Here is a 27,719-nt window from a genome sequence, read left to right as displayed (position 1 = left end):
ATAATTTAACCATAAAGGAGTTATACACTTATTTATTGGTATATGGGGAGTATATTGGGTTGGGGAGTAACGGAATACATGTAACGGCGTTATGTAATCAGGATACAAAAATCCAGTAACTGTAATCCGTTACAGTTACGTCAAAAAACGTAGTAATCAGATTATAGTTACATTTTGAAAAAAGGGGGAATACTTTCAGGATTACAATGGTTTCATTTAAAACGAAATAAATAAGTATTTTGGCATAATAACACTATATTAAGACGAGCGCGCTACTTACAGTAGTTCCTGGTTCTGTTGCCAGTAATGACTCACGCTGGTGCATGTGCAAATAACAGCTGTCTACAATCTCCTCAGACGCAGATTGAATCACTGCTGCTAGTAGAAATGATGCTGCCTGCGGGTAAAATCGCTTTTAATTCATGGAAATTCCGCTGCTATTTTGTAGAAATTAGGAGAGTAGCTTTTTTAGTACCCAAAATGTCCTTTCTTAATCTTTTCTCGCGTAACGGGATGTTCGCTGTCTAGGTAACGTAGGGGAACTCCCACTGCCAACGCCTCAAGTTCAGTCAGGCAAATTAAGAAAGATCACAGCTTTAGTCAACATGTAGGCCTATTTTAAAATAAACTAATATGTAGATTGTGTAAAAAATTTGTGCTTTTTATTTTTTGTAAAAAATTTGTTAAAAATAAAACAAAATAATCTGTAATACCATACATTAGCCACTAGATGTCTGTATAGCCCTTTACATAAATATATTATATTCAGGCCTGTGTTAATGTGTTAAGGCCAAATTCTTAATAAGGTTTTTTTTTTTTTTTTTTTTTTTGCTTGACTTTATTTATATACGTGACCTTGAAGTAATCCAAAAGTAATCAGTTACATTACTTTCATATTATAGTAGTTGGATTACGTTACTGAATACTTTTTTTATGAAGTAATTTGTAACTGTAACGGAATACATTTTTAAAGTAACCCTCCCAAGCCTGGTTATATCACTATAGATTAGAGGTTTCAAGACACACTTAAGATACAAAAAAAAAAAAAAAAGTAAATAATGCTTTTTTAACATTAAAGTAAACCATGAAAAAAATGAAATTACTTACAGAGCTCTTTTGGAGGTTTTGATCAGTGCTGATAATCTAATGAGACACTCGTCTGATTTCTTGAATTTCTGAAGATCAAACTCCTCCATCTCCTCCTCTGATGTCAACAACACAAAGGCCAAAGCAGACCACTGGGCAGGTGAAAGGTCAGCAGATGAGAGACTTCCTTCTCTAAGGTGAGTCTGAATCTCTTTCACCAGACTTTGATCATTCAGTTCATTCAGACAGTAGAACAGATTGATGGATCTCTCTGGAGACAGATTATCCTCTAATTTCTGTTTAATGTACTGAACTACTGCTTTTTTGCTCTGGTCAATGCCATTTTCCTTTTTCAACAGACCTCGTAAGAGTAGTCGATTGGACTGGAGTGACAAACCGAGGAGGAAGCGAAGGAAAAGGTCCAGGTGTCCATTATCACTCTTGAGTGCCTTGTCCACTGCAGTCTTGAGCAAATCGAACATGGTTTCATTTTTGTTTTCCTGTTCTGTAGACTCATGAACAAACACACTTTTATTGTTGGTGTCTAGAAACAGATGTGCATAAAGAGCTGCAATAAACTCTTGAATGCTCAAGTGAACAAAGCAGTACATGGTACCAAAAATGATCCCTTTTTCCTCCTTAAAGATCTGGGTACACATGCCTGAATACACTGATGCCCTATAGATGTCAATACCACAAGCTTCTAGGTCTGAATCATAGAAGATCAGGTTGTTTCTTTCCAGCTCATGAAATGCCAGTTTTCCAAGTGAAAGGATGGCATCTTTATCCCAGGAAACATCTGGTGTGTATTCTCCATCATACTTTCGTCTGCTCTGCTGGATCTGAAAGCGGAGAAAGTGTGTGTACATCTGTGTCAGTGTCTTGGGAGTGTCTTCAGTATTTGATTCCTGCAGTGTTTTAGAGGCGTCATCAGCCTGATTGTTTTTCATTTCATTTATTTTCTCCTCAAAAATATTCTGGAGAACAGTGGCTGATATCCAGCAGAAGACTGGGATATGGCACATGATAAAGAGACTCTTTGATTGTTTTATGTGATCAATGATTTCTTTGGCCTGATTCTTATCTGTGAATCTTTTATTGAAGTACTCTTCCTTTTGTGCATCATTGAATCCTCTGACTTCTGTCACCCGGTCGATACAGTCAGGAGGAATTTTACTGGCAGCTGCTGGTCTGGTGGTGATCCAGATGAGAGCAGAAGGAAGCAGATTTCCCTTGATGAGGTTTGTCAGAAGAACATCCAGAGAGGTTGGTGACGATGCATCACGCCACGTCTCATTACCCTCAAAGTTAAGAGGAAGACGGCATTCATCCAATCCATCAAGGATGAACAGGACTTTGAATTTATTCCTTTTTGTAAGGTTCAGTCTTTTTGTCTCTGGGAAAAACTGGCCTATAAGATCTGTCAAGCTTCGTGTTTCTTTCTCCTTTAAGTTTAACTCTCTGAATGGAAGAGGAAATATGCAGTTGATATCTAGATTTTCTTTTCCTTCAGCCCAGTCCAGAATAAACTTTTGCACAGAGATGGATTTTCCAATACCAGCAACACCCTTTGTCATTACATTTCTGATCTCCTTGTCTTGTTCAGGTGCTTCAAACAATTTTTTGCATTCAACCTGTATCTCTTGCGATTCTTGATGCCTGGAAGCAACTTCAATCTGTCTTACCTCATGTTCAGTATTGATATGTTCACTACAACCCTGAGTGATGTAAAGATCTGTGTAGATGCTGTTTAGAAGAGTGGAGTCACCATGCTTTGCAATTCCTTCAAACACACATTGATACTTCTTCTTTAGGCTATATTTTAGTGGATGAATGAATACCAGCTCATCTGAACACCAGAAAAAAAATACTCATATTTTTATCAGAATTTTTTCCAGTACATTTTATAAGTGAAAATATGAAAGATGGTTATAAGTCTCTTACCTTCTAGAGCATCAGCAGCTTCATCTTGCTTCATCTCTTTCAGGAAGTAGAGTGCCAGATCAAGAGCTGCTTCCTTGATACTCCATCTATCCTCATTATAGTCCTCCACTAAGTATTGTGTCTTTTCCTTTTGTAAAATTTTCTTAAACTTTTTCAGTTCCTTTTGCAGAAATGTTATTATTTTGCCCTCAAGTTCCTACAAAGCAAGAAAAAGGAGAAGCAATTAGTCAGTGGAGACATCTGTAGTGCTCTTTGTTTCCTGCTTTCTATTTTCTACTTTCATTATAATTATATAATAATTATACAATATAATTATAATTATAATAATAGCTATTGACTATAAAGAAGCTTTTTTATTTGTTTTGCTCCTTACAGCACTTAAGTGGCAAATTGTCCCGCAGTAGTTTCGATTTCAATCATTTGTGTGTTATAGGCTTTTGGTGTGGTAATCGTTAAGGCGTTCACAGCTGTAAAAGTTGATAAGCTGTATATTTATTTGGTATCCATTCCACTCCATTGGAAACCCTCATGTTCAGCCTCCTTGTGTGAAGACCAACTCAGCTAAAGACCTGAGAGTTTACCTGTGCAAGTCCACCTAGTAAGGACACAGACAAGGCACTAAAGAGTCTCTCTTTTCCATTTCTGCTCTCATATATTTCCACCCTCTCTTTTCCCACATTTAACATGTGCTTACAGTACATTAATGTTGTCTCTCAACAACACAAGCAGAAGGCAACTCAATCATGATAACCTGCAAACTATCAGCACCTCTTAAAGTGCACCTGTCTCTATTCCTTTGGATCTCTGGAATTGTCAGTCAGCTGTCAATAAAGCTCAAGTTCATTCTGGCCTTTGCTACTCAGTCAGCTCTTAGTATCTTAGACTTGACTGAAACCTGGATTCATCCAGAGGATAAAGCAACCTCTGCTACTCTCTCTAACAACTTTTCCTTCTCTTACAACCCTGATCAGTTTGGGAAGGGTTGGGAGTACCAGCAATTTACTTTCTAATAACGTCTAGGTTACGTATGTAACCCCTATAACCTGTTACGTCCAAAGTGAACTGACAAATTGAGATCTTGCTGGAGACCAATGAACTTCAAGTGTAACTAAATGAGCCAATGTGCAAGATTTGAATTGCATACTCCATCGTGCAGCGCGAGTATAAATACGAAGCGCTCAGACGTTCGATGTTACGTCAGAAGGGATCTAAGGAATGGCAGCCTGTATGGCATCCCACTATTGCTGCCCTTCCAGCGCTCCGTGTAAGCCACCTGATCCCCCCACACCTACTAGGGTGGAAGATTGTTCTGTTTGACCCATTCATTAAGACTATGGATAAAACTGGAAGCCTGCATCTCCACATACACTATATTGCCATTACTCTTCTGGGAAGACTTTCCACAAGGTTTAGAATTTTTGACCATTCTTCAAGAAGCATATTTGTGAGGTCAGGCACTGATGTTGGATGAGAAGGCCTGGCTTGCAGTCTCTAATTCATTACAAAGGTGTTCTTTTGGGTTTAGGTCAGGACTCAAGTTCCTTCCCACCAATCTCGCTCATCCATGTCTTTATGGACCTTGCTTTGTGCACTGGTGCAGTCATGTTGGAAAAGGAAAGGCCATCCCCAAACTGTTCCTACAAAGTTGAGAGCATGGAATTGTTCAAAATGTATTGGCATGCTGAAGCATTAAGAGTTACTTTCACTGGAACTAAGGGATCAAGCCCAACCCTTGAAAAACAACCCCACACCATAATCCCCCCTCCACCAAACTTTACACTTGACACAATGCAGTCAGGCAAGTACCATTCTTCTGGCAACCACCAAACCTAGACTCGTCCATCGGATTGCCAGATAGAGAAGCGTGGTTTGTCACTCCAGAGAACATGTCTCCAATACTCTAGAGCAGGGGTGCCCAACCCTGCTCCTGCCGATCGACTGTCCTGCACAGTTCATCTCCAACCCTAATCAAACACACCTGAAGCAACCAATTAAGGTCTTCAGGATCACTTGAAAATTTGATTAGGGCTGGAGATAAACTGTGCAGGACAGTCGATCGGCAGGAGCAGGGTTGGGAAACAATTGAACAATGAACATGTGTTAATAAAATGTATAAAATATGTAAAAGAAAGGTTAAAACTTATGAAGGAAGTAAGAAAATTGGGGGTTGGATCATTTAATATGGAAAGCCTATTGAAAATGCATGCAGAACAAGATAAAATATATAGTGTTATTATGAAATATATTAAAGCAATAGGAGTATACTGGAGAATTTAAAGAAAAAGGGTTTAAAATAATATAACATTTAAATATATATTCTTTTTTTTCTTTTTTTTCTTCTAATCTCTTCCACTCTATTATTTAAGTTGTTAATTTCTAAACGATTATTAGTGCTTCACACTCCAGTCCAGTTGGTGGCGGTAATGCACCGAAAGTTGGTTTGCCAACCGCCATAAAACTCCATTAGAAGAAGAAGAAGCAGGGTTGGGCACCCCTGCTCTAGAGTCAAGTGATGGCGTGCTTTACACCACTGCTTTGCATTGCACTTGGTGATGTAAGGATTGGATGCAGCTGCACCACCTGGATTAGATCACCTAGGTCCTCCGCACACCATCTAGAGACCAGAGGTGGAGATTCCAGAAGTCTGGAGAAAGCAGGTGCTTCCTCAGAGAAATGCACCAGGGAGGGGCCAATAGGGCCAAACCGCTGATTTGGAATAAAATATTCATAAAGGTTTTGAAGCTTCATGAAGCAGTGCTTCAACAAAGTATTGAGCAAAGGTAGTGAATACTGATGTACATGTGATTTTTTTTATTATTATTTTTTTTTTTTATAAATTTGCAAAGATTTCAAACAAACTTTTTTCACATTGTCATTATGGGTTATTGTTTGTAGAATTTTGAAGAAAATAATTAATTTAATCAATTTTGGAATAAGGCTGTAACATAACAAAATGTGGAAAATTGAAGTGCTGTGAATACTTTCCAGATGCACTGTATATAGCCACTCTGGAGAAAACAGTGATGTCAACGTCCAGCTCAGTTCATGTCTCATATAATGCCGTCAATGCAGGCAGATCAATAATGTTGTTGAATATTAAATTAAATGTAATATTAAGTATTAAATAACTAAGCAAGCCAAAAGCCAAAGGTGAAAAAGGTGGTAAAGTCGACAGTGGCAAGGAACCAAAACTCCATCAGGTGACATAATGGAGAAAAAAACCTTGGGAGAAACCAGGCTCAGTCAGGGGCTAGTTCTCCTCTGTGTACACTGCGAACAGTGTATGATTATGATTCATGCAGCATTACAGGTCAGAAGTCAGATTGTATCAGAACATTCAGAATATTATCCAGTTCCATCTGGTTGAAGATCGGAGTCATCACAACGGTATGGAGACGGGTTTGTTGAGGATCAGTGCCCATGGCTCTTGTGTCGATGAGGCTTTCACAGGGGAGAGTCTAGTTGACACAATCTCTGCTGACACTTCAGGGATGCATTGTGGTCATGTCTAGGCAAAGGTCCTTCGTCTGATCTGGATATGGCAGTTCTACTGCAACACGCATCACCGCAGATGAGTACGAGTAGTATATCTTTAGCAAGTCAATGTTCAAACTGCCTCAAATGATACTGAGGGTAAGTTGCAGACGCTCAAAACACAATCATCTTCATTAAAAGTAATGAGACTAAATGAACTTAGTGCTAATGCCGATCTCTTTCCTATTGCGGTCTTTGATCTTGAAATTATCTGATGATACATAAAATGCAGGTCTTATCTGATGCTTTTGTTGACATGAAATGTGAAATTTGCATATAGCGCAGGAAGATTAGATTTATATTCATTGTGCAGACACACATTTATGCGGCCAAGTGTAAATGTAAACGTTTTACCAAAGAAAACGCATGAACTAACCAGATGTAAAGCTGTGCTGAAGGCACGCCAGTTGCTACTGCTGGTGATGGAGTTAAAGAATGTCTAAAATATAAAAGAAGGAGCAGACTAAAATAGGCCCAATGCTGGCCCATGTGTGAGCTATGGCTTGGAAATTGGCCCAAAGCCCGACCCTAGGAGCATAAATAAGTTAGGGCCCATCAGGCTCAGACTGAAATGCAGGGCTCTAATACTTAGGACAAATAGCTCTATTTTTAATTTCCACATGATGATCCAATGATACCTGCCCAAATCTTAGAGTGTCTGGTGGACATCTCGGCATGGATGAAAGAACATCACCTGCAGCTCAACCTGGCAAAGACTGAGCTTCTCGTCTTCCCAGGCACTCCAACTGTACAGCAAAATTTCACCATTCAGCAAGGTTCATCAACAGTCATAAAATCTAGTTTTACCAGAAATCTTGGGAGTAATCTTTGATGACCAGCTGACCTTCAAAGAGCAAAATGCAAATACAGCTTGATCATGCAGCTTTGCACTGCACATCATGAAGATCATACACATATATTCTCTATTCTTTCACTTTTCCCTAATCCCTCCCTGTTCTAGTTTAAACATTTCTGAACAATGCCTGAAACTGTGCTTTATGGGCACTTCTCTTTTTGATGAATTGCTTGTATTCCTCATTTGGAAAAAAAGTGTCTTTTGTGGAAAAAGTGGGGGAAAAAAAGAAAAAAAGAGAGAGACAACAACATAAAATAACCAAATCTTAAATCCATTTGGTCAAAGCTATTTAATCAGTTTATTAGCTTTCATTCCTTCATTCAAATTCTAATGGGCTCTTAAAAGGACAAGTAATTGAAAAACTTTGTTCAATAATCTATTTGTTTGTTATAATATACATTTTAATTAGACATGTATGAAAATGTGTTTTTCCTACCTGGAAGATCTGCAGAAGATTGTTTTTGAAATTATATTTGTTCCTTTCAGTCTGACAGTCTGAATCATATGTTCCATACTGTATCCTGTTAACAAATAAAATACAGAATTTCCAGGCAAAATATTAGAGAAATATCCTGCATTCGCTATACATTGTTTAAGAATATAATCTGGGTACTTCTTTTTTTCTTTAGCTCATGGCAATGCATTGTGGTACTGACTAGGGCTGCATGAATAAATAAAATCGCAAACACTTTATGGCTTGGTGCAATTATCGCCAGGATTGACCAATATAATTTTTTCCGATACCGACACTAATTTTTGGTATTTGCCGACACCGCTACCTGTATTTTTCCAGCAGGACTCAAATGTTTAGACACCAGTGAAATATCACAATTCTCTTTTACAATTTAGATAAAATAAAAACTACTAGCCTAATTAAACACAAGTTAGCAGTCAGTAATAAAATATGAACATATAATCAAATTACAAATAAATAAATACAATAGAACAAAGTAATCAAATGTGAAATATCACTGCATATTCATCACTGTATAAATTAAATATATATGGATCTTTATTAAGTTACAAAAGGTATTTAGTCAAGAGCAGCGAGTGATTTTTTCTACAGATTTATTAGACTGCTGTCCCTTTAAGACCGAATGCACGGGTCCAATATGAATATACTGTCTACGTTCACTTGAAATAAAACCAACTATATTTACTAGGATACTCGCCAAAACTGATTTTTTATATATAAATTTGTTTGAATTCGTCCGTACAAGCGCAAGACGTGAAAGAGAAATAAATTCAGCATTCTCGCGCTGTCTCAGACACAGTTTTTTGGGCCGCGCTTTGGATGTTTGCATTCATGAAACTTCTTGGCCTGCAAACGTCCTGTAATAATAAAGGGCAACCACTTGTTATACATTAATCAGGTAACGGTTCATGTTTTACTTACATATACGATTTAGTTTTGATCCAAATTACATGTGTGCAGAGTGAACGATCAGCAATCAAGAGCATGCAACAGACGTGCTCTCTCTCTCTCTCTCTCTCTCTCTCTCTCTCTCTCTCTCTCTCTCTCTCTCTCTCTACCATCTGTTAACGTTAATAATACATGCCTCGTTATATTTTCTTTGCCATTGACATCCGACTTCCCACTGATGTCTGTAAAAAAAAAAAAAGACCCCTCAACAAGCTTGTGCTTCTGTGCCGCTGTGAGCTCAATCCACTGCACGTTTTTATCTTATCAGCTCGTGCACCACAGCTATATAGACGTTACTATGTTCTGTTTAATATTCCACTAATTAGATACATTTACTTTCCAGTGCATCCCTAAATAATCGAACTGCAAAAGGCTGTGATTTAATTAAATTACTACAAAGTCTGATGCATGTTTCAGAGTTAAACAGAGCACTGTTTTAATTTACATGTGTGCAGCTTATCAGTGGTGTCGCTAGGACTAATTATTCGGGGCTCGAGCCCGAAAAGGTAACCAAAACTGACTCTTTTTTTTTTTGTGAACAAAAATGTGAAAAATAACTCTAAATGATCGTCCATGACATTAACTACACTGAAAAAAGTCTAACATTGCTGTTGTTCGTTTAATGTGTATTTTCTCGTTGAAATAGCTTAAAATTATTAGTTTTTTCATTTAAAGTAAATGTTTTAGTTTATATTTATGGTTGAATCCATTTTTTTTACATGGATACAATATAAATTGGCAGCGGGACATTAAACTGAATTTATTCATTTGATCAGAGTATTTTTATTAGATTAAGCATGATTTGCACATGCGCGTTGTTGAGGTGGAGATCCCGCTCTCTGACCTGACCTGTTTAAATAAATAAAGAAAGAAAAAAAACGTCCGTTACAGTTGAACTGTCTGCGTCGAAGAACACACACACAATCTGTTGAGCGGCGGCCGTGACGGTACGGTACACTTCAACAGACCCCGCCAGCCAGGCTGCGACACAGAAGAACTACGACGAGCAAGGTAAAATCAATCATCTTTGTCTAACGTTACTGTTAACGTTTTTTTTCCAAGTATACCTGACTGGCCTTGACTCTGGCCGTATTTTCAGCACTCACGCTTGATAGCATGTAAATGATAAGATAGCACTAGTAACGTTAGCATTCTTCATTCAAACTATAACGTTTTAGGTTACGTTAGCCGCCCTCTGGTCGTGGGTGAGTAACTTAATGCTATCACAGGTCGCTAGCTAACTGGCTAATAAATGCAAACTATCATTTCTAAATGCATTTTGTGGGGGCATTGATGTTAGCTAAAGTTACCACGTGTAAGTTAGTTAACGTTACAGCTAATGTTATGTTCGTGAATTCAAATGCGTTTGTTCTGCTGAGTGTTTTTAATGTGTGGCGCGAAGAGCCTAGAAAATGTTTATTTGCCAATATTACTGTATTTTAAGAGCTGATGCAAAGCACCTCAGACACTTTAGTCACCCATTAATTTACTCACTTAATTGTTGACCTGTAGTGTAGTTTCACAGGCATGGCACTTTGTCTAAGACCAGTTAAATCCATGCGAGCAAATGTCTTATAGCTTACAGTTGAAAATGTTTAGATCTACCTAACTGGTGATTCACTTATGAGTTGTTTTTGTTGTAGGCGATAATTTAGTAAGGTTGTGCTGGTGATTCCCTTTTGTGTTCACCATCTTAAAAACTTCTAAACTTATTTCTGTATGCTCTACTTTTTAGATCAATGCTGAGTTCATGCGAATCACAAGTTCCCTTGGAGACAAAGTTTATAGCGCAGTTGGACAAGCACTCCACCAAACTGTTGGAGGTCATCTGTTGGAGGAGCAAGGGAGGAGTTGTGAAAGAGAAGACCACCAGGACCTTGCAGGTTTTAGATGAGGTATCTATGAATAAGTTGTGTATCAGTGGGATCCATGGCTGAATAGTTTTTTTTTTTTTTTTTTTTTATGTTTAATTTTAATTCTTAGTAACTGTTCTTACTCAGACTGTGGACATCAGCATCAGAAGAGAATGCATCCTCAAATCTCTGACGATCTACTTCGGCGAACCTGTTGAGCACCTTATCAAAGAATACCAGGTAAGGGCATCTCTCTCACTTTGCTCACACAGTTAACACCTACAGACTAACATGGTCATAGTCTAGGTTTTCCTAGCCATATTTAATAAATAGGGGTGTGACGTGAAACTCAGCTCACAAGACGAGATTTTAACACTATTTATAAGAAATCTTTGATGCTGAATTATTACTGAATTTTGAGCAGTAAACACGTAGACCACGTCCAGACGTACCAAAACGATCTTTTTTTCCCGTCTTCCCTGGAACAGTGTCCAAAAAAAGTGCGTCCAAACGAATCCATTTGCAAATGACTTAACTCCTTAAAGTAATAATATTAAAATGCTTATTACAAGTTATGTTACTCTTTACGTTACTATGTTGTTGTTGTTGTAGTAGTAGTATTTAGTTACTATTACTTTCACCACCGATTTACTTTTACTCCGATTTAAGAGTTCTTAGATACACACAGTTTGTTACTAATGAGACAATCAGTCTCAAGAACGGCTGGTTTGCACTAAAAAAAATATTTCTGACTAAAAATAATTCTCCAGCTTTATTTATTTTTTATTTTCTATGCATTTTCCCCTTCAAAATCACCCCAATCATTTTATGATGCTAAATTATTTTCAAATTGAGCAATTGAATTCCTGTTCCTGTATTTTTCCAATATCGTGCATCCCTTGAGAAAACACTTCTGATCAGGCAGAAATCTCACCACAAATCCAAACGCATTTTAACTTCAGCACCTCTGATAAACTGCAGCTCAGTCTCAAACAGAGCTAGGTAGCATTCCAGTTTTTAGATAGCATTCCAGTACGCTGGTGTTGCATCAGCTGGGCGGAGTTGATTCAATTGTGCAGATACCCTGTTTAATCTAGTCACACCCCTTGTAATAAACATTTGATTCGTTTGATTTGTGCCTATTCAAGTTTTGAAAGTTTAGAGTGTATAAGAGCTTGGCACATTATGATCTAACATGAAATCGGGAGATTTCTGAAACTATAACGTACTTATTTTCTCTTTTTTTTTTTTTTTTATGCAGGAAAATGACGTTGAAGAACTGGAGCAGACAACCATGGCGATCTTTATCACTGGGAAAGAGGATCCTCTCCATCCACCCAAAGACATTCAAATTGTCATCGAAGGAACAGAGGTCCTGTACGAGCTGCCATCGGTTGCAACTGCTTTTGCCATGGTCTTTGGGCTCATATACACACTTAACCTAAATGTTCCTTTAAGAATTTTGATCCTTTTGTAAGAGGTTGCACTTAAAGGCTGCTTTTTTACTGCAGCATTTACAAATGTGGCTGCCCAAGTTCGATGGCTACCAGCCTCGCCACCAACTTTGTTGGCTCAGAGGTTTGTTTGAGCTATTACATATCAATTAGTTGTATTTAAATGTAGAGCTTACAGCTCTGTATCAGAAACTCTGTCAGTGTCTTAGGAGTTCCACTGTTCACTGTCTGAGGAGCAGTTTCAGGATTTGTCTCTGGTGTTCAGCTGAAAGAGACTGTTCATCATCATATACATTTGAAACAGGTATACAATACTGTCATAACATTTAATGTGTTCTGTCAGGACAAACCTTCCTAATTTAATATTACTACTAATGTGATGTCATCAAGTGATGATTTGAAATATGTAACAAATTTGTGGGCTCAAAGTATTTTTGTGTGAAGCAGCCTGTTCATCTTCATACATTTGAAACAGATGTTCAGTGTTGTCAGTTTATTGAACAATAAATAAATGTGTTCTAAAGGAAAGTGTTCTGAGTAGTCATTGATAAAAATGTATTAAAAGCATTTTTTTTTTATTTGATTTATTATACATTTCAAATAATGACAACTGTTATTTTTTTATTTGAGACAACCTAAAATAATAAATTTACTGGGACCTATACATATTAGTTTGTTTTAACTTAAAATAATTAGTTTGTTCCAACTTAAAATAATTAGTTTGGATCAACCTATAAAAAGTGGTTGCATGGATTTAAACTTTTCAGGTTAATCTAAATTAAATTATTTACTTTGAGTCAATGTCAAATATTTCGTGTGATTGATTACTTCATTTTTTTAAGTTGATCCAAGGTTTTATTTTTTTCAGTGTACCTGTATAAGCGAACCCAATTTGTCTAGATCTGTAGTATTATTTCCTTTGTATAATGAGCTTGTCTTAATGTTTTAAATTATATAGATTATCTTGTATTTTTGTTCACTCAGACAACTGACTGTCTGAGTGAACAATTGAACATTAATTGAACTTATTAGTCTAAAAACATTGACTAACTTAGGAAAGAAACAAGTAGCTGAAACCAATCTTTAATGCTAATATAAATTGCTTTTGCCTTTGGACACAAAAAGATTGCACTGGCGTTTGATTGAAATGTAACATCTATAGAAATAAATCCTTAAAAGATTTCTCATTTAAGGGCATTCCTGTTTGGAATATGTGATTGCAGATTATTTGTGCTTATTGTTGCAATACATTTCCATTTTTAGTGTGGATCATTAATCGCAACATTTATCCTCATTCTCATTTTTAAGAATCTGTTATCTGCTTGACAAATAATGTATGCTACTGCCCACTGACATGCTTTTAAAACTATTGTTATCCAAACACCTTGAAATGCACATATGTAGGTCAGAGAAATCCACATTTTCTCGGGAGAGCATGCCCCTCAATCCCCCCAACTACCTGTCATTTGAATGCATGTCTCTGTGTGGTAATGTGGGCTGGTGTGACAGAAAAAAAAATTTGCTCCCTAGTGGCTGCATGTGTTACTATGTTTTTGGAAAGAAACTCCAGACTGAGTTCTATAAAGAGTAAAGAAGCTTACAATCATGTTCTGTAATTTAGTAAATTTCTATCAAATACACCACAATGGAGAAATTAGCTAACACAGCAATGTAAAGTAAAACACATGAAATACCTTTTAGTAGCTGGTGTTGGTTTCTCCCTTAATGTAGGAGGATCATCCATTGAATTGTCACTCTTCACAGACACACAGCTGAATACACCAGAGTCTGATCTTTCACTAATGACACAAAGAACAGAGAAAAGAAAACCATCAGTCTCATTTGAAGAGATTGAAAGCAATAAATACAGTATAGCTATTAGGGGTGTAACGGTACACGTATTCGTACCGAACTGTTTTGGTACAGGACTTCCGGTACTGTGCACATGTGTACCAAGTAGTTAACAGTAGGCTTGTTTTATCTGCGGACGATACTTCAAAATCCAAGTTCCCACACCAACATATTAAGTGTTATGTACATTTCATCCCGAAATTCGAACAATAAATGTGGTTTTGACGCTCTTTAATGTGGCATGAGCTGCGTGACAGATCACTGTATAGGCGCCGCAGTTCATGCTGTGATCATCTCTTAAAGTTCCTCTTAAATAGTTACTTACAGAATAAACAAATGAACATCTGAATGTATGTTGAAGGATACATTACAACTTACTGAATCATCTTATATAGTGTAATCGCTCAATCAGTGTTTCAATGGCAGAAACACATTGGTAAAATAGCTTAACAATATGTCATGTAGCATTACATTTACCTCAGGAAAGTTATTCAGTGTCCACAGCTTGTTAGTTCGCTAGAGAAATTAATTATTTTGCTTAATATATGCATTATATTAGCCTATACAATCATTATATTTACTTACCAGTTAGTGATGTCTTGATTATTTAATAGCCTATTATGTTTAAATAAGTCTCTCATGAAAATTACATTCAATGTGTATAAAAGATTGTATTTCAACAACAAATTGGAGAAAACATAATTTTATAATTAGATTTAAAAGTTTTAAATTCAAAAACTGCCTTATGTGCAGTTTGCATGTTTGCATACAATGTGTTATTAAAATGGTGATTATTATATCTAAAAATAAATGTGTAAACTTTGTTTTTTACTAAACAGTAAAAAAACTTATAAATATATATATATATCTGAATTTGTTGGCTAATAGTTTGGGCTCTGTTGTTAACCTTTAATATTATAGTAATGTGCAAGTAAGGGCTCCCCATAGTTTACAGCATTAGTCGAGCTATTTTTATATCCTTAAGAAACTTTTAGTTATAACTGAATTCATTCCACAATTTGAAATCAGACACAATTTGTTCAGTAAACCACTGTTTAATAAAAAAAGAAGCAATTTTATGTTTAGTTTTCTCCCCCATGCTGTACCGAACCCGTACCAAACCGTGACTTCAAAAAGGTAGCCGAACCGTCGGTTTTTTGTACTGTTACACCTCTAATAGGTATGCATTCGTCTGTACTAAATTCTGTATATTTCCAGGTTTGAATCTGATTTTGATTTTGTATATAATATTGAAATACATATTTTTCCTTTATCTACACAATTTTGTCGATAATGTTGGAGAAACACATCTTCTAGTACTGTAGATGCAGTTCTTCACTATATTGAAGCTACTAATCCAGTACCACAAACACAATAAACACACAAACTACAGTTCAATTTGACTGAAAAAATGCTTCTCCTCATGAGCCCCCTAGTGGCTGCATGTGTAAATATGCTATCAAAAAGAAGCTCCAGGCTGAGTTCAATACAGAGTAAAGCAGCTTACAATACAGCCAATGGCCAAAAGTTTTGAGAATGACACAAATATAAATTTTCACAAAGTCAGCTGCCTCAGTTTTTATGATGGCAATTTGCATATACTCCAGAATGTTATAAAGAGTGATCAGATGAATTGCAATTAATTTCAAAGTCCTTCTTTGCTATGAAAATGAACTTAATACCCTCCGAAGTTCCACTGCATTTCAGCCCTGGCACAAAAGGAATGCTATTCGAATGACCGTGCTTCCCTCCCTCATGTCCCCCTGAGACAAGAGATTTCTGTATTTTTTGTCTGGAAAAAAATGCAAAAAATCGTCATTTTGTGTCATCGGAGGCTTTTCTGGCCAGAGGCTAGAGACCAGAGGTCGAGCGATAGTGGATTTTACCGATACCGATATTTAGGTTTGACCGTACATGCCGGTAACCGATTATTCAACCGATATTTTTTAAAATGGATACTGGATTAAAAACAAACATAACACTCCAAGAAAAACAGTGCTGAACTGAAATATGCTAAATGAAATAAATATATAAATATGAATATATTCAAATGAGAAGGTCTACAGAACAAACTCTACAGAAAATAATTTAAACATTAAAATATTAACAGGTCAAATGAGTGTTTCTTTAGCTATAACCTAGAAACATATGTACATTTCATAGGTAACACTTTGCAAGTCCTATTTGTTAAAAAGGATGTATTATAGCTTTCATGAACTATATGCATTTTCAATATACAATATACATTTTTACTGCATGTATTCATATTTGAGCAATACATTTGTTCCTTGAACACTCATGTTAGTTCATAGTACTTTAAGGTAATAACAGATCAAATTAAAATTAAAACTCAATTTAAAATGTATTACTAAATGTTGAAATTAACAGACTAACAGTGAATAATACTTCTACAGCACTTATTAACCTTAGTTAATGCTAAAAATGGAATCTCATTGTAAAGTGTTAACATTTCATATAAATCCAAGAGTCATGATTAAAGATGGCCATATTTAAATATCTGCAAAGGCCAGAGCATTAAAATTACATAAATGTATACCTATATTACATGTATAGTCTCTCACTTTATTTACTTCTATTTTAGAACACTTGATGATTATCTAATTAAAATAAAAATATGTATTGTAGTGATAAAAAATAACTGAAATCTAGTGCGTTTCTGATTTGTTTATGTTTCTGCATGAGCATATCAATGTTGAGAAAGCAATCAGGTCATTAGCTTTATATATGCGACTTTGCCGGCTAATGAATGCATAAAAGTGACCAGCTGGGTATAAACTAATGGAAATAGATGGTAACAATTGCAACATTAAATATTTGGGTCAGGTTTGGGTGTGTTTATGTCCTAAATGTATTAAATCCTCTTATTCGTTTACAAGTGCTTAAACAAACTGGCTCCCCCCTACTCTCTGAGCTATTAGTGCAACACAATCCTTCCATAGGTCTTAGATCAGGGACACAGAAACTTTTATCTATCCCACAGTTCAGACTAAAACAAAGAAGTCATCGGGCCTAAACTATGGAATAATAAACAAGAACAAAAATAAACAAGTCGCTGCTGAAAACTTACTTTTATTCACTTGCCTTTAATAAATAATAATTTGTGCCATGCATTTTAGGGATATATTTTTTGGTATGTTGTCTTCTTTAATTATTTTTCTGTCTTTTCTCCCTGTTTGATGTATGCTTGTTTTATGATGTTTTGTAAAGCACGTTGGTCAGCCTCGGCTGTATAAATGGTGCTATATAAATAAAAATAAACTTTGACATTTGACATTCTTAAACCTTTTGGCCATGGCTGTACATATTCTGTAATTTAATCACATAGACCACAATGGAGAAACTAGCTAACAGCAATGTAATGTAAAACACATGAGATACCTTTTGGTAGCTGATTTTGTTTTCTCACTGAAGTTTGGTGTTTCTCCAATTGATTTGTCACTCTTCACTGACACAGAGCTGAAAACATCAGAGTCTGATATTTCACTAATGACACAAAGAACAGAGAAAATAATTAAATACAGTATAGCTACGCAATTTTCTTTCTCTCTACAACAGATGGTTGTATTTATGTTTGGCTGTCTGTCTCTTTCACTGGTGAATGTATGCACCCTAGTGGCTTCCTGTGTAATAGTATTACTCCAGACTAATCTCACAAAAGAGTAAATCAACTTACCAGACATCTCATTCTGTGATTTATTGTTTTATTCAGTCAAGTTGTCACATAAAACTTAGTGGAGAAATTAACTAACAGAGCAAAGCATGTGCATTTAATACCTGGAAGGTGATGATGTTTTTTTCTCACTGAAGTTTGGTCCATCACCTCTTGAACGGTCACTCTTCATAGACACAGAGCTGGACAAATGTGAGCCTGATCTTTCTCTAATGACACAAATAACAGAGAAAAAAAACTTTACTGATGAACTGAACTGAGACTTCATCCTAAAAAAACTGATCAGGTCAGCTACATTGGAATCTAAACTGGTAAAGTCAAGTGACGCGCTGGTTCCTCACCCTTAACAATATTCAGTTCACTAAAAACACATGTGGATCTACACTGTATGTGTTTTATTATATGTAGTGTTTATTTAGTATGTGTAGTTTTTATTGGGCCATTGTGTGCAATTAGCAAGCCCTGTTTGCCATGTATATTTTAATATGTTTACATGTTATTAAAGTTTCCACATTATTTACATTTACTATGCACTACATCCAGCTGGTTGTTATCGCAGAATAAACCCCAACGTGAAGCGGAGAACACAAAAGATTGAAACAAGTCAATGAAAATGATTATTTACATAATATATATAATATAAATATAAATAATAACATGAAATACTTTTTTGAATACATCAAAACTTTCAAAATCTGACCTGTTTATTATGTTATTATCCTTTACAATGTACAAAACAATCATGAACATGAACACCACAACATTAATTTACGTTTCGTTTGTATGAAACAAGAGAGTGTGAGTCCTCACTGTAGCACCAGAGACATGAATAAGCACTGTTAAATATGTTATATATGATTAGCATGATGTAACAGACCATGAATGGGTGAATTGAGAGAATCCTGTGTATGTGACGTCTTTGAGATGGTCAAGCAAGTGAGGTAAATGGAAAGCTCTATCTGTCCAAATTTTGTACACACTTGTCAGACAGCTGCGACACATTAAGACAGCTGACAGGTTTGGGAGTGTACTGATGTACAGGAAGAATCATTCACTAAATTGAAACAAATTATTGCCACAGCACCTGTTTTGAAGTGCTACAATCCAGAAGAAGACCTAGTTCTTCAGTGCGACTCCTCTGAAACAGGATTGGATGGAGCACTTCTACTGGCAGGACATCCAGTTCCTTTTTGTAGCAGAGCACTTATGCCTGCGGAAAAGGGGTATGCTAAAATAGCAAAAGAATGCCTGGAAATCCTGTTTGGGATGGAGAAACTACACCAGGACACTGTGGTTCATTCTGACCACAAACCCCCTAGAAACAATAAGAAAGCACTTCTTGATGCACCTAAGAGAATGTTTTTGAGACATCAGCGATATGACAACAATGTTGTCTAAGTTCCGGGTTGACTAATGCATCTAGCAGACACCCTCAGCAGAGAGTATTTACAAGAGTATTATGAAGGTAAAAGGATGTCATAAAGAACTGCATGCGCAGGGTAAGATTTGTGAAAGTGTACATAAGATTGCAAGTGTAAATTAAATTTGCATGCGCAAAAGAAGATTTGTAAAGGTGTAAATCGCCTTTCAAGTGTAAGAAAAAAATATTTGCAGCATTTTACTGTTATTCGTAAGTGTAATTCATGTATTGTGAAACTGGAGCTTCTTGCTAACGCAAAATAAATAGGATCTAGCTGTATTCTTCTGACTTCCATTTTTCTGCGCTTACACTTTTGCCACGGTTTTTTTTCGCACAAATACGGTACCCAAAAGTATCGCAGGCATGTGAACAGCAATTTGCAACTGAAAGCAACAGAGTCAGGAACTGCAAAACAGATTAATTGCGCAAAATCAAACTTTGTGTAAAAAAAATAAGCTGTTTCAAATGTCTAAATGACTTCTTGTGTGCATGGGGCAAAAAAGTTCCCGAAATAACCCGATTTGTAGAGTTGCGTCTTTCTTTTACTTGCGCTTCCAGTTTTGGCATGATTCTCTCACTTACTGAGTTTTGCAAGTGTGAAGAGGAGGGCGGGTCCACCTTCTTCATGTAGCCAATCAGATGAGCTTCTCGATGACTCTCAATTTACTCTTGTCTGATTGGTTCAATAAACACGCCAGTCACCAGAACACATCTTATTCTTCATTTGGCTCAGAAACGTTCTCGTTGTCTAAATGATACTTTTAATGCACACATACATGTTAAATAAATAAATAAATAAACAAACAAACAAATTAACATAAATCATGATTGCTTAATAAGCTGTTTATTACAGCACCATTAGGCTGACTGACATTCATACTGAATTTCAAGCTGGTTAACGTTATTGGATTGAAATTTTATACGTTATATAATCTGTTACACCATTGAGCTGATGTTAAACTTTACAATCAAAATATTTAATACCCATTCTTTATGTAATAATACCATTCTAGTAGTAATTATGACCCACCTTGTGTCAAAAATGATTGATGGCTTTGACCTTTTGACAGGTTGAACTTCCGGTATAGGGGTCAGGGATTAACCTTTGCCCGTCCTAGCCCTAAATCATGTGGTTTTGACAGTTAGTTTGACCTATTGACTCTCCCTATTATATGTCATAGTTTTGACAGTTAGTTTGACCTTTTTAACCCGGCTAGCCCTCAATCATGTATTTTTGACGGATGGTTTTGATGAATGTTTGAAGCCGGTGTCAAGAAGGGTTATATGGGGTGTGTGTCTGTGCGCACGCCCTGCCACCCGCCGCATCGGGCACTGTGTTTAAACAACGTCACACAAAAACATTCTATCCTTTAAAATAAATATCTTGCTAATTAAAATAAAGTTGAAAAACATTCTATTCTTTAAAAATATTAAAATTAATTGCTTATAATATAAAATGTATAATATAAAATCTCTCTCTCTCTCTCTCAGCTCCGTATGTCGGTCTCTCACTCAGAGGGGCCCTCACACCCTCCGCATTCCTGAGCGCATTGGGGGCTGCTCGGGCACTATCCTTTAAAAGAGAACAGTATGTTTTTTCAACTTTAGTTTAATTAGCCAGATATTTATTTTAAAGGATAGAATGTTTTTGTGTGACATTGTTTAATCACAGTGCCCGAGCAGCCCCCAATGCGCTCAGGAATGCGGAGGGTGTGAGGGCCAAGAACGTTTCTGAGCCAAATGAAGAATAAGATGTGTTCTGGTGACTGGCGTGTTTATTGAACCAATCAGACAAGAGTAAATTGAGAGTCATCGAGAAGCTCATTTGATTGGCTACATGAAGAAGGTGGACCCGCCCTCCTCTTCACGCTTGCAAAACTCAGTGAGTGAGAGAATCGTGCCAAAACTGGAAGCGCAGGTAAAAGAAAGACACAACTGTGCAAATCGGGTTATTTCGGGAACTTTTTGCCCCATGCACGTTGTGTCATAAAAAGTCATTTAGACATTTGAAACAGCTTATTTTTTTACACAAAGTTTGATTTTACGCAATTAATCTGTTTTGCAGTTCCTGACTCTGTTGCTTTCAGTTGCAAATTGCTGTTCACATGCCTTCGATACTTTTGGCCGCTTTTGTGGGCAAAAACCGTGGCAAAAGTGTAAGCGCGGAAAACTGGAAGTCAGAAGAATACAGATCCTATTTATTTTGCGTTAGTATGAAGCTCCAGTTTCACAATACATGAATTACACTTACGAATAACAGTAAAATGCAGCAAATATTTTTTTCTTACATTTGAATGGCAAGACTGGCAGTCCAAATTCGATTTTTGTGCATATCCGATTGAAATCCGATTTAACAAGTGTGAATGTAATTTTTACAAACCATATGTGGCGCATTTCTGGAAATCCGTTTCAGTCTGACCGCTCTGATCGGATTTTGTGTGGTTTAAGTGACTTTCTCACGGCACGTATAACATAAACGTCAGACGTTGTTATAGGAAACATGCTGAAAGTCGCCATAGAAACCAATGCAGACTATGGTCAAAAATTGGGAACTGATTTGTTTTCATTAAACAACAGATCATGTCTCACCACAGTTGACTATTTTTCCAACTTAAGGGGGGTAGACTGTCTCACAGACACCAGATCAAGCACAGTGATATAAAAGTTAAAGGCCCATGGGATTCCAGATAACAGGCCACGGTATAGACCTTATGCACCAGAGAAACAAGGGCGCCGCCATCTTTGGAAAATTGTCTTTTAACTTCCGTTTTGCGGTCGCTCTGTATATTTATATGGCATTTCTGTCCAGGAGTAATTAGCTTTTTAAGTGGATTTACTTAATGTAAAGTTAACGAAAGTTATCATGAGGACTGTAATGTTTAAAGCAGATGACTTAACAAATGTAAATCGACCGGGAAGATTTTAAAACGAGCCGTTCATTAATAAACACGCAAAACGCTGTGAAAATACAGACCGGAAGTCAAAAGACAATGAGCGCAGCGCTGAAAAGGGGCGGAGCTACATAAGGTCTATAGCTTACAAGAATTCAAACAGTTCAGCACAGCTTGGGAATTCAGGCTTGTAACATGATAACATCATCTCCAGCATATCTGAAAAACAAAGGCAAAGCTGAGCATGCAGTATTCAAGCGCCAGATTCAAAACTCATGAACTCGATCGGCCCAAAACCGGCATCCGACCAGTGCGGAAGGTCTTTACGTGTTACTGTCCTTTTCTCGAGGCAAAGTGTTTTTTGATTAAATGCAATACATTTGAATATGTATTTTCTCATTATTTCATCTGACTCCATAAATGAAAAGGTTTTAATGATATCTGCGCATCATTAAATGTGAGCGAATGTTTGACTATTCTTTTTAACTCTTTAATGAAAATAAAGTCAAAGTCAGTTAGAATAATCAAATGTAACAATTTATTATGTCAGGTAAATGTATCATGCCAATTACATAATCAATTCAAAGATAATCAATACAAAACATCAAATGCTCTGGAATAAAGAGAAGAGATGGGAGCCCAACATTAAAATACATGATGCTGAATTCTTTGAGGTCCTTCAACATCATGAGCTCATCTGAGTAACAGAAGGCCCCGAATCCTCTGCTGCATTTCATTATATAGCCAGAACCTTTCACATGGAAATGTAGCGTATGAGCAGATCATTCATTCATTGGTTCTGAATTAATGAATCATGGCTCGTTGAATCTGAACACAAATGCACATTCCTTATGAAACCCAAAGCCTTGTACACTCTGAACTCATTGAATGTAAAAATCAGGACTCTCGAGCAGCTAAATTACTGGCATGGTGCCACCAGGTCTGGGTTTGGGTTGCCTTCTGACACCATTTACGACCCTGCGATCCTGTCCAGAGACAATAATATACATCTTCCCCAAGAGGACGCAAGCTTCAAAAGAATTCCAATGCACCCCCCTCTCTCTCTCTCTCTCAGCCAGAGAGATAACGAAACCTCCACACACACACACACACACACACACACACACACACACACACACACACATACACACGCAGACATCCCTTTGCATTTAATTCAGAATACAAGTGATTCAGAATCTAAGATGATGTATTAAGGCCTGCATGTTTGGTTAGCCCTTTTATGCGATAGTTATGATTTTCTGATTTGTAACTTGGAAGTGTTTCTCCTAATTAATGTTCTCAAATAGAATCATGGTCTTGTAACCCGACCCCCCTGCTATAGGATAACACTTTACAACCCCCGGGAGACTGAGAAGTCACCTCACACACACACACACACACACACACACACACACACACACACACACACACACACACACACACACACACACACACACACACACACACACACACACACAAACACCATCCATGGACCTTTTCAGAGAAAAGTACCTTTAAATGTATTAAATGTATTCCTTTTGTGCTTAGATGTCTTCACATGTCACACTGGAAGTATCTACAATTTTATCGTGTGGTAATCAAACTTTAAATGTTTATAATATGCATATCTTATGTAACTTTGTATTCCTATAATCTTCATATGACATGTTCGATATCTCTGCAATTCTCTCAATCTAACGGAGTCGAATTCCGATAGCAGAATGCAGTAATGTGCATTGTTTTACACATTTCATATTTCTGAAGCCGAACAGCTCAACCCAATCTCCTCATGACTCATTCCAGTGGGCGTTGCCCACAGGACAAAGGAACTTCTTCACGCTCGAAAATCTCGGGAGATGATTTGCCCTCCCCGCAAAAAGGTGCGTGGACGGGATGGGGGAGATGTAGATTAGGATGACTCTGAGGTGAGACTTTCGTCTCAATAGTGCACGAGGGGGCGTTTAAATGTTAATTTCCAGAGAGGTCCTTTGTCCTCTCAGGGTCTGGTCGCTCTTCAACCAGACTGTCCGGCATCTCCTAATTTCTCAATTCTTACAGTTAGCAGAAGAACTCAAGCATCACTGCAGACACAAGACAGTATCCTGCAGCCAGGTATGGTAAACACAGAACTTGCAGTAAAAGACAACCAATGCAAACAACTTATGGGAAGTAGACTGTCTCACAGACACCAGGTCAAGCACAGTGATATAAAAGTTAATGGCCCATGGGATTCCAGACACAGTGATCTCTGATAACAGGCCAGGTTAGAGCTTACAAGAATTCAAACAGTTCAGCACAGCTTGGGAATTCAGGCATGTAACATGATAAAATCATCTCCAGCAAAGCTGAGCATGCAGTATTCAAGTGCCAGATTCAATGCCAGTCCTGTACAAAGACTCAAGCATCACTGCAGACACAAGACAGTCTCCTGCAGCCAGGTATGGTAAACAAGGAAATTGCAGTAACCAATGCAAACAGGCCTACTACTACAATAGAGGAGCAAAAGGTCTTTAGGAAGGAGAACAAGTAAGAGTTAAGTTGGACACACAGAACAGTCCGGACACCAGCAAACGTGATGTTGTTCACAAAGTTTTTTTGTATACAGTGACCATAGTTGTGTTTAAAAAAAAGGAGGATGTTACAATATGGTCAGCAGGATGTTACAGACCATGTATGGTCGAGAGTCCTGTAAATGTGACGTCATTGAGATGCACAACCATGTGAAGTAAAGTGCTGAGAAGCAAGCATCCTTTATTGTTTGAAACCAGAGACAGAGTGAACCTAGGATAACAAGCACCAGCTTGAAATAGCTGGATGAGCAGTCTGTTATACTCAATTGCTATTGATGAAGGAAATAGCATTTTAAGAAAATTTCAGACTTAGGAAAGGATCAAGTATTCCAGAGGGCCACATGATAAACATATTTATCTGTGATAAATGTTCCTGTATATTAAATATTAGACCAGTGTCAAGCTGTGTTTAACCTGCAATAATCTAAAAACATTTATAGGAAGTTCTAAATTGAAGTTTTGCACAGCATTTGTCATGACAATCATTCTTTGTTGAAAAGGCTGTTCGTTACACACACAAAAAAAACTTTTGTTTAAAACTTAAGCAGTGTTTAAAATGATTCTCTAAAAACAGATGCAGTCTTACCTCTGTTCCTCTGGAAGACTCATCTCAGAGGAACAGTCTTTTCCCGGGTCCGCTGACATAATGCAGCTAAACTGCCAGTGCAAACAGATCAGCACAATCCGCCATTCAGTATGACCTGGAGATGACAATATGTAACTGAGATGAATAACATGATAGTTCAGAGTGATAAATGAAGACAAATCTATTTAAAACAAAATAGGTGACAAACCTAATACAACAAATACATTGCAAATTTGCAATGTATTTCAATCATTATATTTCAACTGTAGCAAATTAGCTCTAAAGAAATATTAATAATCAATCATAACTTGTTAGAATTGATTATGCATATTTGGATCAGTTAATAGAATTAACTTAATGTAGGAAAATTAATAGCAGGGAAACTCCTCTGTTGTTGATTTATGGATCTTTGTTTTAAGCATGCTCATTTGCATGTGCAGCTGGATTGGTTGCTGATGAAAAAAACTATGAAATGTTTATTACTATTGTAATACTAATATGCTGCGCAGCTCAAAATATCATATACACGATCATTTCGATCTTCAAAGTACCAATTTATAGAGACCAAACATGGTATAGGTGAGGTTACATTGACCGTTGGTTCTATCATAAAATACACAGTATCAAAAAATAATAGAATTAAAAGACACTACACAAGACAGTAAATCATTCACACAATGTTCTGGGAAGCATGTTCTTTTATAGATCAGTTTGTCTATAAATGAATGCAGGAAATGTCTGTTTTAAGATCTGATTCTGTCTCCCCTATGGCCTCTGTCTTAATCACATGACCACATTTTCAGAGCAATAAAATCATATTATCTGATGGTCGCCCTGGTGACTGATATATATCACCTATATATATATATACCAATATAAATTCAGTTAATTAACTTGCTTTCATCTCTGCGCAACACATGGCTCTAGACATTTAGCAACGCAGGTAATAAACATTACAAAGACTAAACCCATATGTAGCCTATTACTTTATTGAATTGAATTTGCTCATCCTGTAATTACCAGGATAAATTAGAGTCCTTTGTCATGTGTCATTTGTTCATTACTTTAAGTACACAATCTATTTTATTATTTTGGAATGCTCCTAAAATAATTGATTAACTGTGAATTGTCATGGTCATATTTGGTAACACTTTTCAATCAGGTAAATTTGTCAACATTATTTAATGTATAACTAACATTAAACCTTGATCAACACATTTGTTACTGTATTTGTTAATCTTTGTTAACGTTAGATAGCCTACAGCAGATCATTGTTTGTTCTTGTTAGTTCACAGTACATTAACAAATACAACTCTTGATTTTAATAATGTATTAGTAAATGTTAAAATTAACCATGACTAATATGCCGTAGAAGTGTTCATTATTAGTTCATGTTAACAAATGTAATAAACTAATGTTAATGAACATTATTGTAAAGTGTTACCAAATAAATGAATCAGGCTACTATGTGAACCAACATAATTCTATTTAGTCACCAAACATACACAACCAAAACTTTGGTTTGTCTAACGGTCTGGCTTAAATAGCCTTAGCAGTCAAAAATGAAAGAGCAAATTGGGGGTTGGGGGACATTCAGGAACGCATTATTCGTTTTCAGTAACACTTTTCAATAAACTTATGTTTAAATATTCTATATCCGTGTCTTTTCAAAAGTTCACTAGCTCCGGAATAAAAACAGCCCTATAATTCGAATTCGAATTGAAATCACGCTTACACGAATAACTGTAATCGAGAAGTATTAAAACTTACGTGCAGTCTTGTGCAATAAGAAGAGATTTGAAACACTATCAGTGCTTTTTCTGTCTTTTGCGTTTGAAGCTTGTCACGTGGCACTTTTCCAAAACAAACTCCGCGTCATCAACTGCGCGTTTCTAGACTTTGGGAACGATTAACAGCAATGGCAGCCAATCTTACGTCTTCATTTTAGGTCAGTAGGTGATCGGTTCTGAACGCGCGTTGCCAAAACACATGCTTGTCCACTGCAGCGACTGAAATCCGCTCAATACTGCTGCTCAAAACGCCATATAGCCTACTGGATGTGTCTGTCATGAGTGTATGGGGATGTGTTCAGGCATGGCCAATAACATCACACGATTACAGTTGGAAGGATGCCAGCTTTATTTTCAACAAAAGTAAAGTGTAGCCTACGAGATTACCGGCAATCAATTTGAAATGCAAATTCCATCACATGTCAGTTTCACATGTTTTTCCTCCCATCATCATCTCCCTTTAGCTTGTCTTTGTTCCAGCTGCTCTCTTGTGTGAAGCTTGTGAATTGTCGGATGGGCTGTAATCATTTCCTTTTAGTTAGGAAACAGTAGCCCAATTGTTCTAGCATTCCCACACTGGTGCACATCAACTGACTAGGACAAATGCTTTGAAATGTTTATTGGGTCTGTGATACTGGAAATCAAGGTTAAAACATTTAATAATGTAAACAGATGATAATCTACCATTTAGATCTCATTCAATCTCATTCTTGTTTGTGATACAATAAGATTTAAAACATGGAAAGCCCAAAAAACAATCAAGATCAAGA

The 27,719-nt window shown here is 36.8% G+C and overlaps 2 protein-coding genes across 10 annotated transcripts in view; both read right to left on the bottom strand.

Moving 5' to 3' along the window:
- Positions 1-27,719, bottom strand: part of LOC311295879 (uncharacterized protein) — a 166,563-nt gene that overhangs the window by 36,417 nt on the left and 102,427 nt on the right. The window lies entirely within an intron of this gene.
- LOC311295882 (protein NLRC3-like) lies at positions 67-27,255 on the bottom strand. Its single transcript, XM_084417425.1, has 8 exons — positions 26,930-27,255; positions 25,160-25,274; positions 17,797-17,901; positions 17,401-17,505; positions 13,845-13,949; positions 7,857-7,941; positions 3,031-3,226; positions 67-2,935 (listed from the first exon to the last, which is right to left on the bottom strand). Exons 2-8 carry the CDS (start codon positions 25,216-25,218, stop codon positions 1,104-1,106), a joined length of 2,487 nt encoding a protein of 828 aa, XP_084273551.1. The 5' UTR covers positions 25,219-25,274; positions 26,930-27,255; the 3' UTR covers positions 67-1,103.

Source organism: Rutilus rutilus (assembly GCF_951802725.1).
Source record: "Rutilus rutilus genome assembly, chromosome: 8".
Taxonomy (NCBI): Eukaryota; Metazoa; Chordata; class Actinopteri; order Cypriniformes; family Leuciscidae; genus Rutilus; species Rutilus rutilus.
The sequence above is the reverse complement of the archived record's forward strand: the minus strand, read 5'-3'. Positions and strand labels throughout refer to the sequence as shown.